The sequence below is a fragment of the Saccostrea cucullata genome, unplaced genomic scaffold, assembly GCF_032062105.1.
Source record: "Saccostrea cucullata isolate Sc308-1 unplaced genomic scaffold, CSIRO_AGI_Scuc_v1 ctg3406, whole genome shotgun sequence".
Lineage (NCBI taxonomy): Eukaryota > Metazoa > Mollusca > Bivalvia > Ostreida > Ostreidae > Saccostrea > Saccostrea cuccullata.
In genome coordinates, this window is record NW_026932708.1 from 39013 (window position 1) to 52378 (window position 13366).

Here is a 13366-nt window from a genome sequence, read left to right on the forward strand (position 1 = left end):
TGAAATTAATTAATTCTCTGCTCGTCCATCCGTTTTTCTCAGACTAGCCAGCTAAAGATCTGTGTACAGTACTCCAAACCAATTAATTTAAAGAATTTGAATTATCATTTTATTTTCTTTTTGAGTTGTTTGCTATAGTAGCCTTTACAGTTACCTAATTTCAGAATCAATAGACCATGAAAGCCAATTAAATTTGCAACATCAACATAATTTTTTTTTTCGTTCTGAGCACTTTTGGACGCCACCAATGGAGACAGTTAGGGAGAAATTTTTGAAATTGAACTTCCTGTCTTTTAAACTGAAAATCTCAGGTTGATATTTTGACACAAACATTTGAGACATCAGTCTGGGATGTTATTGGTTTTACCATTTAGTTAAGTACCACAAAATTCAGCGTGTCTGCTTCTTCGCTGATGACACTGGAAAAAGATATGCATGCTTACTTTAATGTCATCATTCAATGCATTTTTTATTATTGTACACTGTACATATTCGATGAAAAGCATGCTAACCGCTTTTCAGTACTTTCAGTACTTTGATTCTCAAAAGTTTTACATGAGAATGAAAAAGAAAATATACACATATATTACTACATAATTAAACATCGACTTTAAATTTAAATATGTTTTTGAAGAAACTATTAGATATCGCACTATCTACATACATAAACAAATTTACAAAAGAAAAGTCCTCCATAAGTTCTAATAATACACGTAAAGTGTATATGTCAACACAACTTAATAAAATAAGGAATATTTTTTCTCAATTGCAAACAAAAAAATCTTCAGAATACAACATTCTACTATGTTTTTAAATGCTCTATATTTTCATATTAAACTTTTATAAAACATTCTTTTGTAAGGAAAATAAACAAGCAAGAATCCTTTTACAGGATTCAAAAATACACTAAAAACATAGATAACACAAATAATAAATCTATATATATAAATATTTTTGAAGTTTTTTTAATAAAAAAAAAATCCGAGTGTCTTACATTGGTGTGGAGAAAACATTCAATGGGAAAAGATTAATGGGGGTCTATTTCTTTTTTACATAAAAAGTCTTGATCTAACATCTATTAATGCATATAAGACTTGTGGTGATTATTTTCATGGACATATTTGTAAGAACTGTATTAAACAAATGGATGAAAAAGATACATTATTATTATTATTATCTTTATTATTATCATTATGAAAATTAATTGTATATTCATAAAGTAAAAAGAAATGCAGGAAAACAGTTAAGCTGAAACAATTTTATTTTTCGTCATGCATTTTCTAGCATTCTTATCTAACGTTTAAAATAATCTTTAATGAAAATATAATAAAATTCCATTTGATTTGTCTCATAATTCATGAAATAATGAAATTCATATGACAATACCCTCCAAAAATGAAAATAAAAATAATTCTTATTATCTCCAATTACTCTATCGCACATCTGTCACCTCCTTGATTCTCCTTTGCACGGAGATCATCAGTGTATTTATCCTTCAAATAGGGATATTATTCAAACCTTTCAACAAGAAAGTCCTCGGTTGAAAGAGACCAGATTTGGTTTTTCGAATCCTATCTTCCAATTAGTCCCACAGATGTTAAATGTGAAAAGATGGAGTTTAAAGAAGAAAGTCGAGTGGATGTATGTGATTGTTTGCAAGAAAGTCTTGATAAACCCAGGCTACATTGGGCCTGGGGTTAGCACACTGAAGAAATACGAAAGGGCGCGCGCATGCACCAATATGAAGAAAACCAAAGTAAAGTTCACCAGCTCAGAAATACAAATTATGCAATCGTTTTCTTTCAATTTTAGTAGCAAGCACGGCACAGTGGTAAGAGTGTCTGCCCTAGAGTCGCAGCGTAAGGAGTTGATCCTTATGTCGCGGGTTCTAATCCGACCGTGGGACATGGAGACCGGTCCTTGGATGAGACCATAGATACCGAGTTCCCGTGTCGCAGTAGGTGCTGGCAAGAAAACATTCTTCCCATGTTCTGAGTGCCAAGTATAAAACAAAATTTGCAGCTGCCCACCGACAAGTTGTGGCGTCTCATATACTAGCAAGTAAAAATTCTCATGAGGGACGTTAATCAATATACAATCAATCAATCGTTCAGTTTTAAGGTGATTGTAATGATTATATAGCCAGCTGTATTAAAACCGGCTTTTGTGGTAGTAAGGTGAAGAATATGCAGGTGGCAGAGTGACACGATCTCTTTTACGCGTCAATGTCATCGTTACAGTCCGTTCAAAACCATTCCAGGTCCTTCCTGACGACGGTCAAAGTGAGTCCGTTCTATAGGGGGAGAATAACAAGAGATGGTATAGCATTTCGTTGTTGCCTTTGTTTATATTAATTTTAGGCAAGGTTAAAGCCAGACCAATATGGAAATTTTATTAACCGTTACGATATTGAAACAATTCAAATCTACTGTAAATGTTTAAAAAAGTTTATCAAATGGTACAAGAAGATCGTGAACAAACAAGTCGTTATCAAGTTGCATTTGTTTTTGTCTTTCCGCACTTCATGTGATGTCCTACATTTTACGGCTGGGTTATTCTGAATACTGATTTAATTGCAGAGTTATCATGACTCTCATCTGACTAAGTTCCTAATTTTCACTCTTGCTATCAAGAAAATTATGCATATTTTCTTAACCTGTGGAAAATATGCTTGAGTTTCGAGATCTCATAAATTGGTAAAACTGATCGTCATTTTCATTTATTTGGTAGCGTATTTATGTAGAAAGTTTCCGAAATCTCAAAAAATGAAAATGCTAAAAGATTTTATGAGGATGAAATAAAAAAAACTACGGATAACGATTGGTTTAAAGTGGAAAAATAGTTAAATGTTGAAATCTTCGTATTGATCATCTTGATCTCGACTGCATGTTAGATTTTGAAACTCAGTGGTCTGCCTTGTGCTTATAACTTCAGAGTTTACAACATCGGAGTTAGCAATCCCTTCGTATTCATTGGACTGCTCTTCCAGTTCTTCCTTTTCCTCAATGTTAATGTCTTGGTACTCCTTTTTCACAGTAGCAACACCTGGTGATCGAATGGACGAAAGAGTTATCACTGAATAGTTAAAAATCAATCAATTATTTTTTTCAATTCAAAATGAAATTTAAAAAGGCATGATTTTTTAAGAGTGTGAAAACCGCTTTAAAGCAGTTACTCACTTTTATGACTATGGCGCTTATAAACAAAAATGGTGGCCATCAGGAAAACTAATACACCAACAAGAGGTCCAACGATAATCCAGACGTCGAACTTCGCCACAGATGAACTAAATGTGCTCTGTCCTGTAAAGCAATATTTTTCCAAAGTAAATAACATTTATTAACTCTAAAATTTAAAGATAACATACAACTTTCCGATGATAAATATCTCATATGTAGTATCATAGGTCTAACATATAGATATCCCTTTCTGCGAAATGGGCAGAAGAATTCAAAATGTTTTTGAAGCTCTCCTGAATAGCTAAAACAGACTTTCTTTCAAATCTATAAAAAAAAGGTTAGATGACATTATATATAAATGTTTATGTATAAATCAAGAAAAAATAAATTATTGAATTAATGAATTAAATATTACTAGGATATCGTTTATAAAGAAAGTGATTTCCTAAACGTATTACACAGTGAGCATTTTAAAACTTTTTTTTCTACTTTTATCAACCATAAACGCCAATGCCAATAGAGAATCTGCCATTAAATCGTACATATTTAATCTAAACACTCCGTTTCATGCCAGTTTTAAAATAATAAGAATGATGATTTTAAAATGTGCAACTAACTAAATATACTAAATAACTTTTAAAATAACGTTGTCAAATATTCATTTGATTGATAAACAGGCCTAAATTTGACTTTGTTTTTATTTTTAGCTGCTTTAGAAAATTTTGCATACGTAATAGTATATTATTATCTGAATAGTTTTTATTAAATTGAATTAAACAAACCTTTTAGGTGAATAGTTGTTATTTCAAATTCATCTCCATATAAGGTATAGTTTCCAAGAAAGCTCTTATTATAGATTGGGATTGTACTGGACACCCAATGCCGGAAGACTTGATTTGTTTGAGTGACTGTAGAAACAATACCAGGGTTTGGATATACACCATGCCATTTGAGAAGCTTTGGTTTTGGATTCGCAATGATAGGTATCTTTATCGATACAAATGTTGGTACATCTACAGCTTGATATAAATAATTAAACTTAGTTTGGCTGTCCAGTCTTGGTTTACCTGTGGAAGATATATATGTTAAGGCACTTGGAAACATTTAACTCTAAAGATTACTTTTTCAAAACACAAGTAACTTACGTACAAAGAACATTTACGGAGACTTTTGTTTCTTCAGTTGAACAAAGATTCGATCTGCCTTTACATATGTAGATGTTTGTATCGAAACAATTAACCTTCTCAAAAGTGTGGTTAAACCAATGATCGTCCCGTTTCCCAAGAATTTTGTTTCCCTCTCCTCTGAAGATCGTTACAGTAGGGATAGTATTACCATCCACATGACATGACATCTGGAGAGGTGTGCTCTCTTGAATATCAGAAACGTTTCTTTTTAGAAAACCATTTATATAAATCCTAGGTTCGGACAAATCTGGAAAATAAAAAATGAAGGCAGATTAATACAATGTAAATTATTTCACTTAGTTGTCATTTGAATTCGAAACACGATATGCAGAAAATATCTTACAGCATCCAAGCATCTTGTTTTACTCTCCTATTCGCAAAATAACAGACACCCCCACTCCTCGATTTTATTGTCATAAAATGACGTCGTTAATAGACTTTAAAATTTACCTATTTATATTGAAGAAATATATATGATACGGTATAGCCATACTGTAAAATTAAGGACATTGGCAAGTCACGGTTTTTCGGAGAAAAAGGATTTATATCATGGGTTTTTTCTATTATAAAACTCATCGAATCACCTCGCCCTTTTCCGTCGCACACTAGAAAAATTCTAGATACAAAATGAAAACCAACAAAGCGTATTTTATAAAGGTAAACAAAAAAGCACGTGCTCCCTACAACACCTGTTCAACGGGTAGAATCATCTCTACAGCAAGAACGAAAAGAGGTGATTGATTTGTTGTACATGTATATTATATTCAGGGACAGGCAGTAAACAGTGTTCATCAGGCTGTAATTTGATTTACCGTGGTTATACTGGACAAAGATGTGTCAATTGCTAGTAGCTCCTATAACTGTATAAGATCGTGCTAAGGAAGCAACCTTTAGTAACTGCAAACATATATTAAAAACAAATCCATACCAATGTTTTATGATAATTTGATTCCAGTAAGGTAAATTACATAATTAACGGAAATAGTTGAGCAGTTTATGAATTCATACAAATTAGATGTTAAGGGAAGTAACTCTAAAATAAAGAACAGTGTTGGCAGATCTGTGTCATGTTTCTAAATTTACATTTTCAGTCATGGTATCTAGATATCATTCAAAATGAGGACACAATAATGTATATATTACATAAACATTCTGAAATAAATGGGTTTTGGAAAAAAATTATGGTAAAAAATTATGTAGGTACTTTTTATGAACATTTTACATAGGAAATGCATTGAAAACTGTAAAAGCATTGATTTGACAAAATCTTAAAAGGGAGGGTGGCTTGGTGGGTTAAATATACCAGAATATAAAACGTTTAATACCATTACACCTGCTCAAGAATTCTTCAAAATTTATATACTAAAGCCAGGAACCTTGCCAATGTCCTTAAGTAGAATACCTCAATAAACCCTCATGATACCCACATATTGTTTAAGAGATTGTCTTCTAAATATCGATATTCCGATAGGAAATTTCAACTTATATGCCCTATTATTTACGTCCGGAAAAGATACAGCAGGCCTTGCCAGGAAGACGTTAAAAGTTCTTATTTTTTCTTTTAAATTACACAAAACATGAAATTTTTTATTGTTTTTTTTTTTTCCTAAATCATTCCACGGAATGAACGTTTAACATGTTTGCGATGTGTACATACGTTGAATTTCCATGTTTAAAACCAATGCTTCCTCTTTTTCTTCACGACCTTTAGTCACACATTTGAGCTCTGTCACTTCCTCTCTGTCTATCTGACGTTTCAATAATGTCACAGAATTATAACCGAGGTGGGTTGCATTCACCTGCTGACCATTCCACTTTGTATACTTCCACTGAACACTGCATGGTGGATTACAATCAACAGCACAAGTATAGGGACCGATTGTGTTTCCATCACATATAGTAATTTTATCTCGTATTGGAGAAATCTTTAGGTCTTCTTTGCTTGGGCCATCTGTTAACATTCATCAGTGCAAAGTTCAGTATATATGTAGTTTTTGTTCATTTCTTGATTCGGGAGACATTAAATTTGTTCATAATAAAAATGATGATTTAAAACAACATTTTTGTCTTTTAAATTAAAAAAAAGATATTATTGGCGTCTATGACCAGTTAGAGAATTTTTCATTACACATTACACATTATATATAATGAGCAACATATGTTTCTCCAATATTCAAAATTTGTTAAAAAAGTACTTTTAGTAAAGATTACGAATTACTACTTAAGAATTACTTTCGAACAAAAATATTTGGTAAACTTTACTACTCATCATTAAGCACAATAAATTGATACTTACAAAAAGGATTAGCCTGAACCTGGTCACTTCTATCTGACGAGAGTATTTGACATGAGTATCTGTTGTACTTTAAAGCCTTTTGTACCATAAACCTGTATATTTTACTCGTTATATTTTTGAGTAAAGTGTCGTTGACATACCACATGTACAATGAAGCAAACACTTCTGCGTAAGTATCATAAACAGAATTTTGTCTACTTGAGCAGGTAAAGATGGAGTAGGTATTCACGTTTGGTTCAAGATCACCAGTAATAAAAGGTTTTGCTGGTTTTTCTGTAATGAAGTAAGTAAATTATCTGTTTATAAGTCTTTTGAAAATTGAGGTGATTTGGGGGTTTATTTTCTGTTGAGGTTCTGAAACAGTAAAATGGTTTTCAATATCTTTTGGTATTTAATAACGAACAAGATAAAGTGGATTTTGTCTTTTCTTTATTCTGAGATCGCTTTCTGCTGTTAAGCTAAATCTTTTTTGATGCATCAAATTTAATGAAAATGCAAAGATTACAAACTGTGATCGATCTTAAAAATCTGTGAATTGGGCATAAAGACGGGTTCCCAGAAATACCAGTGTTGGGCTCAGATATATATTTTCAATACCACGTTGCTTGGCTTTATACATCTCAAACTATGACGTCATGTATTCAATCACAATGTTAAAAAAGACAGAGACACAAGGGGGAATCAAAGAAAATGTAATGAACAGAATATTCAATGTTTTCTAATCAATATACCCATTATATGAAATTTATCTCACTTGTGAGAGATCTTTTTATTTTTAATCGTATTTAGCACTTTTGAGAAAATATAAAAAAAATTCTATCCCGCTCGTAATATAAATGTCATACCCAAGTACAAAACACACTATTCTTTATAAAAAAAATGACTTATTTTGCATGGTACTTTGCCAAAAAATTCCCTTACCTATTACTTTGAGGATTGCCTCCTTCAGCATGACACCTTCACTATTCTCAGACAAACACTGGTAAACTCCAGAGTCAGTATTATGTACATTGAACACAGTCAAAACTTTATTATTGTCCTTTAAGGTGTATTTCTCTGGAACAGATTTATGTACGTATCATCTTATGCTTTTTGATAACATTGACTGATTATATAGGATTTTTTGTAGTCTTCCAGTTAAAAGGGGTACACAAAAGATAGAATTAGCATATGTATATCCCTTATATTCTTCCTACCTCTGTTTAAATGTATTTGTAACCCCTTTCCATCTTTCATCCACGTTGGAAAAGTTGGGGGCTGTTCTTCATGTACGACATCGCAGTAAAAACGGGCATTCTCTCCAACTATTGCCAATATATCTTTCATCTGGGGATTTTCTGAGCTTGAATCCAGAACAGGTGGTGCTGCAATACATTCCAAAAAGAAATAGCATGAATCTTCATGCATCAAGTATCAACTGTATGTCACTAGAAAATTTAATAAGCCTTGCATAATTATAATTTCTTTAACATGCAATAATTTGAAGACATTTAAGTGTACGTTATGACCTAAATTTTTCTTTAACTATAAAATGATTGACAACTTACATGTGACATTTAAATATATAGGGTTGAGAAAAGTCTTATTATTCCATATTCCTTTACAAATATAAATTCCTTCGTCGTCAGGGATGACATCCTTTATCCTAAGAATCCTGTTATAGTCACTCAGAATAAATTTTGAAGTAGTTGTATTAATGCATTCGTCTTTATGCTTGATCCATTCAATATCAGCTGTTGGACTGTCAAAAGTGCCAGACATAATTCAGATAAACCTTTTTCATAGTGATGAATGGCCTAACTTTTGCAATTGTCGGCAGAAATATACTCAGGTAAATACGGAATATATACTCACTATCCAGAGAACATACATCTCAATACACCTTCTTCGCCTAATTTAACTGTGCTGTTAGCTGTTATGAGAATAACGGGCTCCATTTCTTGTGATTGTTTAGCATCTAAAAGGCACACGAAAACTTAGTTATAATACTACTTCGAGCTTATACTTTTAAGTGATATATATTAATATTATTGCAATTTACTTAGCGAAAAATGCATAAATTGACTTTATTCTTCTACAATAATTATTTAAAAAAAGTGGTCTGCACTAGAGTTGCAGAGTAAAGAGCTAATCCTCACGTCGCGAATTCGAGAACCGGTACGGATAAGACTACATAAACGGCTGAGATACTGAATTGACAACGTATTTTTTTGTTTTTTCCCGATCATGACAAAGAGCACACGTCGGATGTGACTTGTCGATAGGGGATGTTCCCTCTTCCATGGCACCTGATCCCACCTCTGATGTTTTAGAGGTCCGTGTTTGCTCTGCTCCTAATTTGTACATGATTGTGATGTTTATAAAAAGAAAAAATATGTATTGATACGAATGTTGCTGGTAGAATTTTATGCTTGTATGCCAAAAAGTGTTGATTTTTTGCTCACCTATAGTTTCTATAGCTCTATAAAGCTAATCTGTTCTAAGCTTTATACTTATTCTTACCAAGTATATTAAGCCGGATTGGATTTCCGACGACCAACATATTGAGCTGTTCTTGCCAAACTTCACATCTATAGTCTAGACCAGTCCAGTCACTGCTGTTCGTCCAAGAGAAGTACAGATCTCCTAAAAAAACAAAATGTACTTTAAAGTCAGTGTTCTTTTTTTAAAATTAACAGACGAGATCTGTGAGTTCTAAAATAAAACAGTGCAGAATTTTCTTTTTTGCATTGAGCGAACGACATACATCATGTATGCGTATAGAAGTTACAAAATGTCGAGGCTTTTCTAAAAAATACTCATGTGAAAACCTTTTTAGGACTTTGCCAAACAGCATCTAAATTGATAAGATTGCTTAATAGGAATACATTAGTTTTTCTCAGTTCATGGAAAGGAAAACATTTTACCAAATTTGAAAGATTTTTGCTAAAATTAGGACAAAATAAACTCACTTGGATTTTTTTAAGTACTTGACAGAATCAACACTCTTTGAAAAAAAAAACTGTTGAGAATGTCCTTCAACATTTTAACAAAGGAGGAACTTAAAGTTGCATGGACACGGATTTGAAGATAATATTTCATGTATAATAACAAAATTTATATGACTTCCGTCAAGAGAAAAGGGCCCTTAAGGTCAAATTTTCACAAATTGACTTTTTGATACATTTGATAGCCGGACTCTTTCTGAATGCAAATATACATACAGGGTGTCCCATAATATATGATACCATTTTAAATTATTGTCAAAAACGCAAGTCTTGACCAATTTCTTTGAATTTTGTCTCATTAAATATTTGAATAAGTACAGTTTTTAGCCACAAATAATATAATTAAAAATTGTCACATAGTTGAAATAATGTAGCCACATAATTACGTCAAAAAATTGCTAAAATGCATGTCAAGCAAAATGGATTACTGGTATTCACAGACAAACAAGCTCCTTATACCCTCATTTTAAAACTAATTATCAAACTCAGTTTTCAGATATTATTACCAAACCTAAATCTACATCTTTAATTTGTAAAAAGGTATATTTCCAATGGAAATCTAGATTATAACCAAAGAAAACTACACTATTGTATTAAGTTATGGAATTTTATGCAATGTCTTGACATGATCGTTACTCAAATTTGACGTCATGTAGGGGACATAGTTGAAAAATGATAGCATTTTTCAAAGTGAAATCATTTTGTTGTGTTCTTTTCAATGTCCATCAAATTGTGTGAATAAAATTGGACAATATATGCAATGTTTATGGTGCATTTGTTATTATTCAAAATTCATTACATTATATTTTATATAATCCTGAAATGGTATCATATATTATGGGACACCCTGTAAATTTTGAAAATATCTCACTTTTTCAATATTTTATGAGCATTGTAGTAAAGCGAACCAAAACAAAGTTCGACGTTACTCACTAAAAAGGGTAATGACGTCGCCTTCGTCTAATTAAGTTTTCTATCATAAAAAAAACTTGCATTAAAATAAGATTGTAACACGTTTTTGTGTATTTTGTAAATTCGGCGGAGCAAAATAACTCACTTGAAGATTTTTTAAAAATAAATTTAATTTTCTGCCACACTAAGATGACCTTTTAACTTGAATGATTCCCAGAACATGCGATTCATTAGAATGCGTTATTAACTTGTTTATCGGAAGATGTATTTGGTTAGGAGGAAGAGGCAAAAAATTGGAGTGACAAGAGTTTAATGTTTTCTGTATAAATTAACTACGGAAAACAATATTTATATATTTGCAAAAGATTTCACACATTTTAAAAGTGCATTAGAATTAAAAACGCAATCAAGGTCAGAATAATAGTAATTAAATTTCAAATTGAAATTTCAAGTAACTATTGCAAATTTCGAAGGAGTTACAAATATGGAGATATATGAAGAAATATGGATATATTGGATAAAAATACCTATTGTAATCATAAAGATTACAAATAGATTAATTTGATAAAGAGTGGAAAGCTGAATCTTGACTGTCTTGGTTGCATTTCATACAGGTTGGGTAACATCTCCACTCCCCAACCATGGCAGTCGCTCTGGTCCACAAATTATAAGGAATTATATAATAAGAGAAAATAGCGAAATCGAGCCATCCCGGTACCTCCACAAGGCATGCGAGTCCAGTAGGAAAATATTGAATAAAGATCAAGATATAGCATGAGTCATCTTGGTACATCTCCACAAGTTCCAGTTAACGAGTTCAATCTGATTATAGAAAGGGAATCTGAAATTATTTATTTTATGAAATTTCAAAAATCGTTGATGTTTACGATTCATTTGTTAAAATCGTTCGAACATTTCTGCTCTAAATTTTTTGAATTATAGTGTAATATTTTCCATTTAAAAACAAGAAAATTGCCACTTTTCCTAGGTATTAAAAATAAATTTAAAATTTGTGAAAAAAACAAGAATGTAACAATCAATCCCGTCTGAAGATTTAAAGTTTTAATAACTTTTGCTATTAAAATATATAAGTCGTAACGTAATAAAGAAAATATTAACTTCAAATTTGTGTCCATGCACCTTTTACGCACTTTGAAAAAAAATGTATAAAAGATAATTTAACTTAAATTTTAGTAGACAGCATAATTTTCTTATATTTCTTTCGAAAAAAAAGATAAAGTCATCTACCCTCATCGAGAACGAACCAATTCTTTTATTTTTCCTACAAACATATTGTATTGAGGGTATCCGGAAATTTTAACACTGTCAATTAAATTGTCAGTTAGATTTAAACATCATCTAAGTTTCGGTGCATCATGAAAACTAACTTCGCTAACTGAAAAAAATGATGCTTAATTATACTCGTCAATGTGCGCCATATAGCTGATATAACAACTATATACCAATAATGAATATAAACTATACTCTTTTGAATACGTATTTCAAAACTGTTAAAAAATCTCTCATCTTGCGCGGGAATGAACAATTTTTAGTCTAATAAGTGAACACAAAAAGACCATCATTTTGTGTTAAAACATTATTTTCAATGAGTATACACACTTGAACTCCATTTTGGTCGGCGTTGCATTTCTCATACCCCAAAAAGTCAACAAACCTCTACATCTCAGATGTGAAGGCATTACCGAACAGGTATCCTATATCACTTATCATATTCAAAATATCAAGAATATTGACATACATTTTTTAATATGGTCGATATTGAGGCACCTTCATACAATCTCCAATGCAGAGTTGTCCTTCGTTCATCTCTCAGACACCTCAGCAACGGACTCACGTCAAGTTTTTTGACATAACGCATCACGTTAAGATTTTTGACATGAGGCATCACGTCAGGATTTTTAACATGAGGCATCACGTCAAGATTTTTGACATAACGCATCACGTCAAGTTTTTTTTTGAAATAACGCATCACGTAATTCTGGATTGATTTAATGAATATCTATCTCAAACCCAGACATAAGCATAAAAAATGAATTGTAATGAATTTAAACAAACGCACTCTTTCTCGTGTTTACCACCGTTAATAACACAAGTGAATGTATAAGCCGATGGTAGAGAGTGACCTTGATAATAATAATAATGATAATAATATAATGATATTGTATTTTTTTTAAATTGCTTTAACATGCTCCAAAATTTAACGCCCTTTGAAAAATATCTCCAAAGCGCGTAATTTTTCAAAGTGCGTTGAACCAGTCTCCCTAACACATTAACACATACATAATTAAATGATGTTTACTTGCCGTTGTTATCAATTCCAACTCTTTTCGTAAACTGCACATTCTGTTGAATATCATTTCCAATTTTCCAATCAACCCTGCATTGTGAATCTGGTGTACAGTCTGGTTTGCCTCGACAAGGTATTATACACTGCTCGAATTGTCTACATTGCACAACCAGAGGTTCATCGGAGGAGAAGATTCCAACTTCTTCAAGAAAAATAGATGAAGAATTTTCTTTACAAATTGTCGTTACAATAATATACATTGAACCGTTTTATGTTATTTATGAATTTTCTACCCCCCTAATACTTGTTTAATTGTGTAATTTTTAAGTACAGAATTATTACGGAATTTCTTGATTTTTGTCTGTAATTTGTTTATATTCACTAAAATCTTGCTATTTAGCGAGAGGTGCAATCTAATAAGGGATGGTGGGGATGGGATGGGAGATTTTAGCCTATAAGACAGTCGTATATTACGTCTGTAATAGAGGGGATGGTTT

General features: G+C 31.8%; 1 protein-coding gene across 1 annotated transcript; it reads right to left on the bottom strand.

Moving 5' to 3' along the window:
* Window positions 1–545: 545 nt before the first annotated feature.
* LOC134235848 (hemicentin-1-like) lies at window positions 546–13129 on the bottom strand. Its single transcript, XM_062718016.1, has 12 exons — window positions 12886–13129; window positions 9165–9287; window positions 8517–8619; window positions 8210–8403; window positions 7859–8026; window positions 7584–7718; window positions 6663–6935; window positions 6024–6317; window positions 4329–4613; window positions 3962–4246; window positions 3180–3302; window positions 546–3075 (listed from the first exon to the last, which is right to left on the bottom strand). Exons 1-12 carry the CDS (start codon window positions 13127–13129, stop codon window positions 2843–2845), a joined length of 2460 nt encoding a protein of 819 aa, XP_062574000.1. The 3' UTR covers window positions 546–2842.
* Window positions 13130–13366: the final 237 nt, after the last annotated feature.

Bases quoted from the DNA above. Each gene is read 5' to 3' on its own strand.
- LOC134235848 (XM_062718016.1), bottom strand. From the start codon at position 13,129: ATGTATATTATTGTAACGACAATTTGTAAAGAAAATTCTTCATCTATT. The intron at 9,288-12,885 runs GCAAGTAAACAT...TTGTTTTTTTAG, and splicing joins AGTTGGAATTGATAACAACG to GAGATCTGTACTTCTCTTGG. The intron at 4,247-4,328 runs GTACGTAAGTTA...TATCTTCCACAG, and splicing joins AGTCTCCGTAAATGTTCTTT to GTAAACCAAGACTGGACAGC.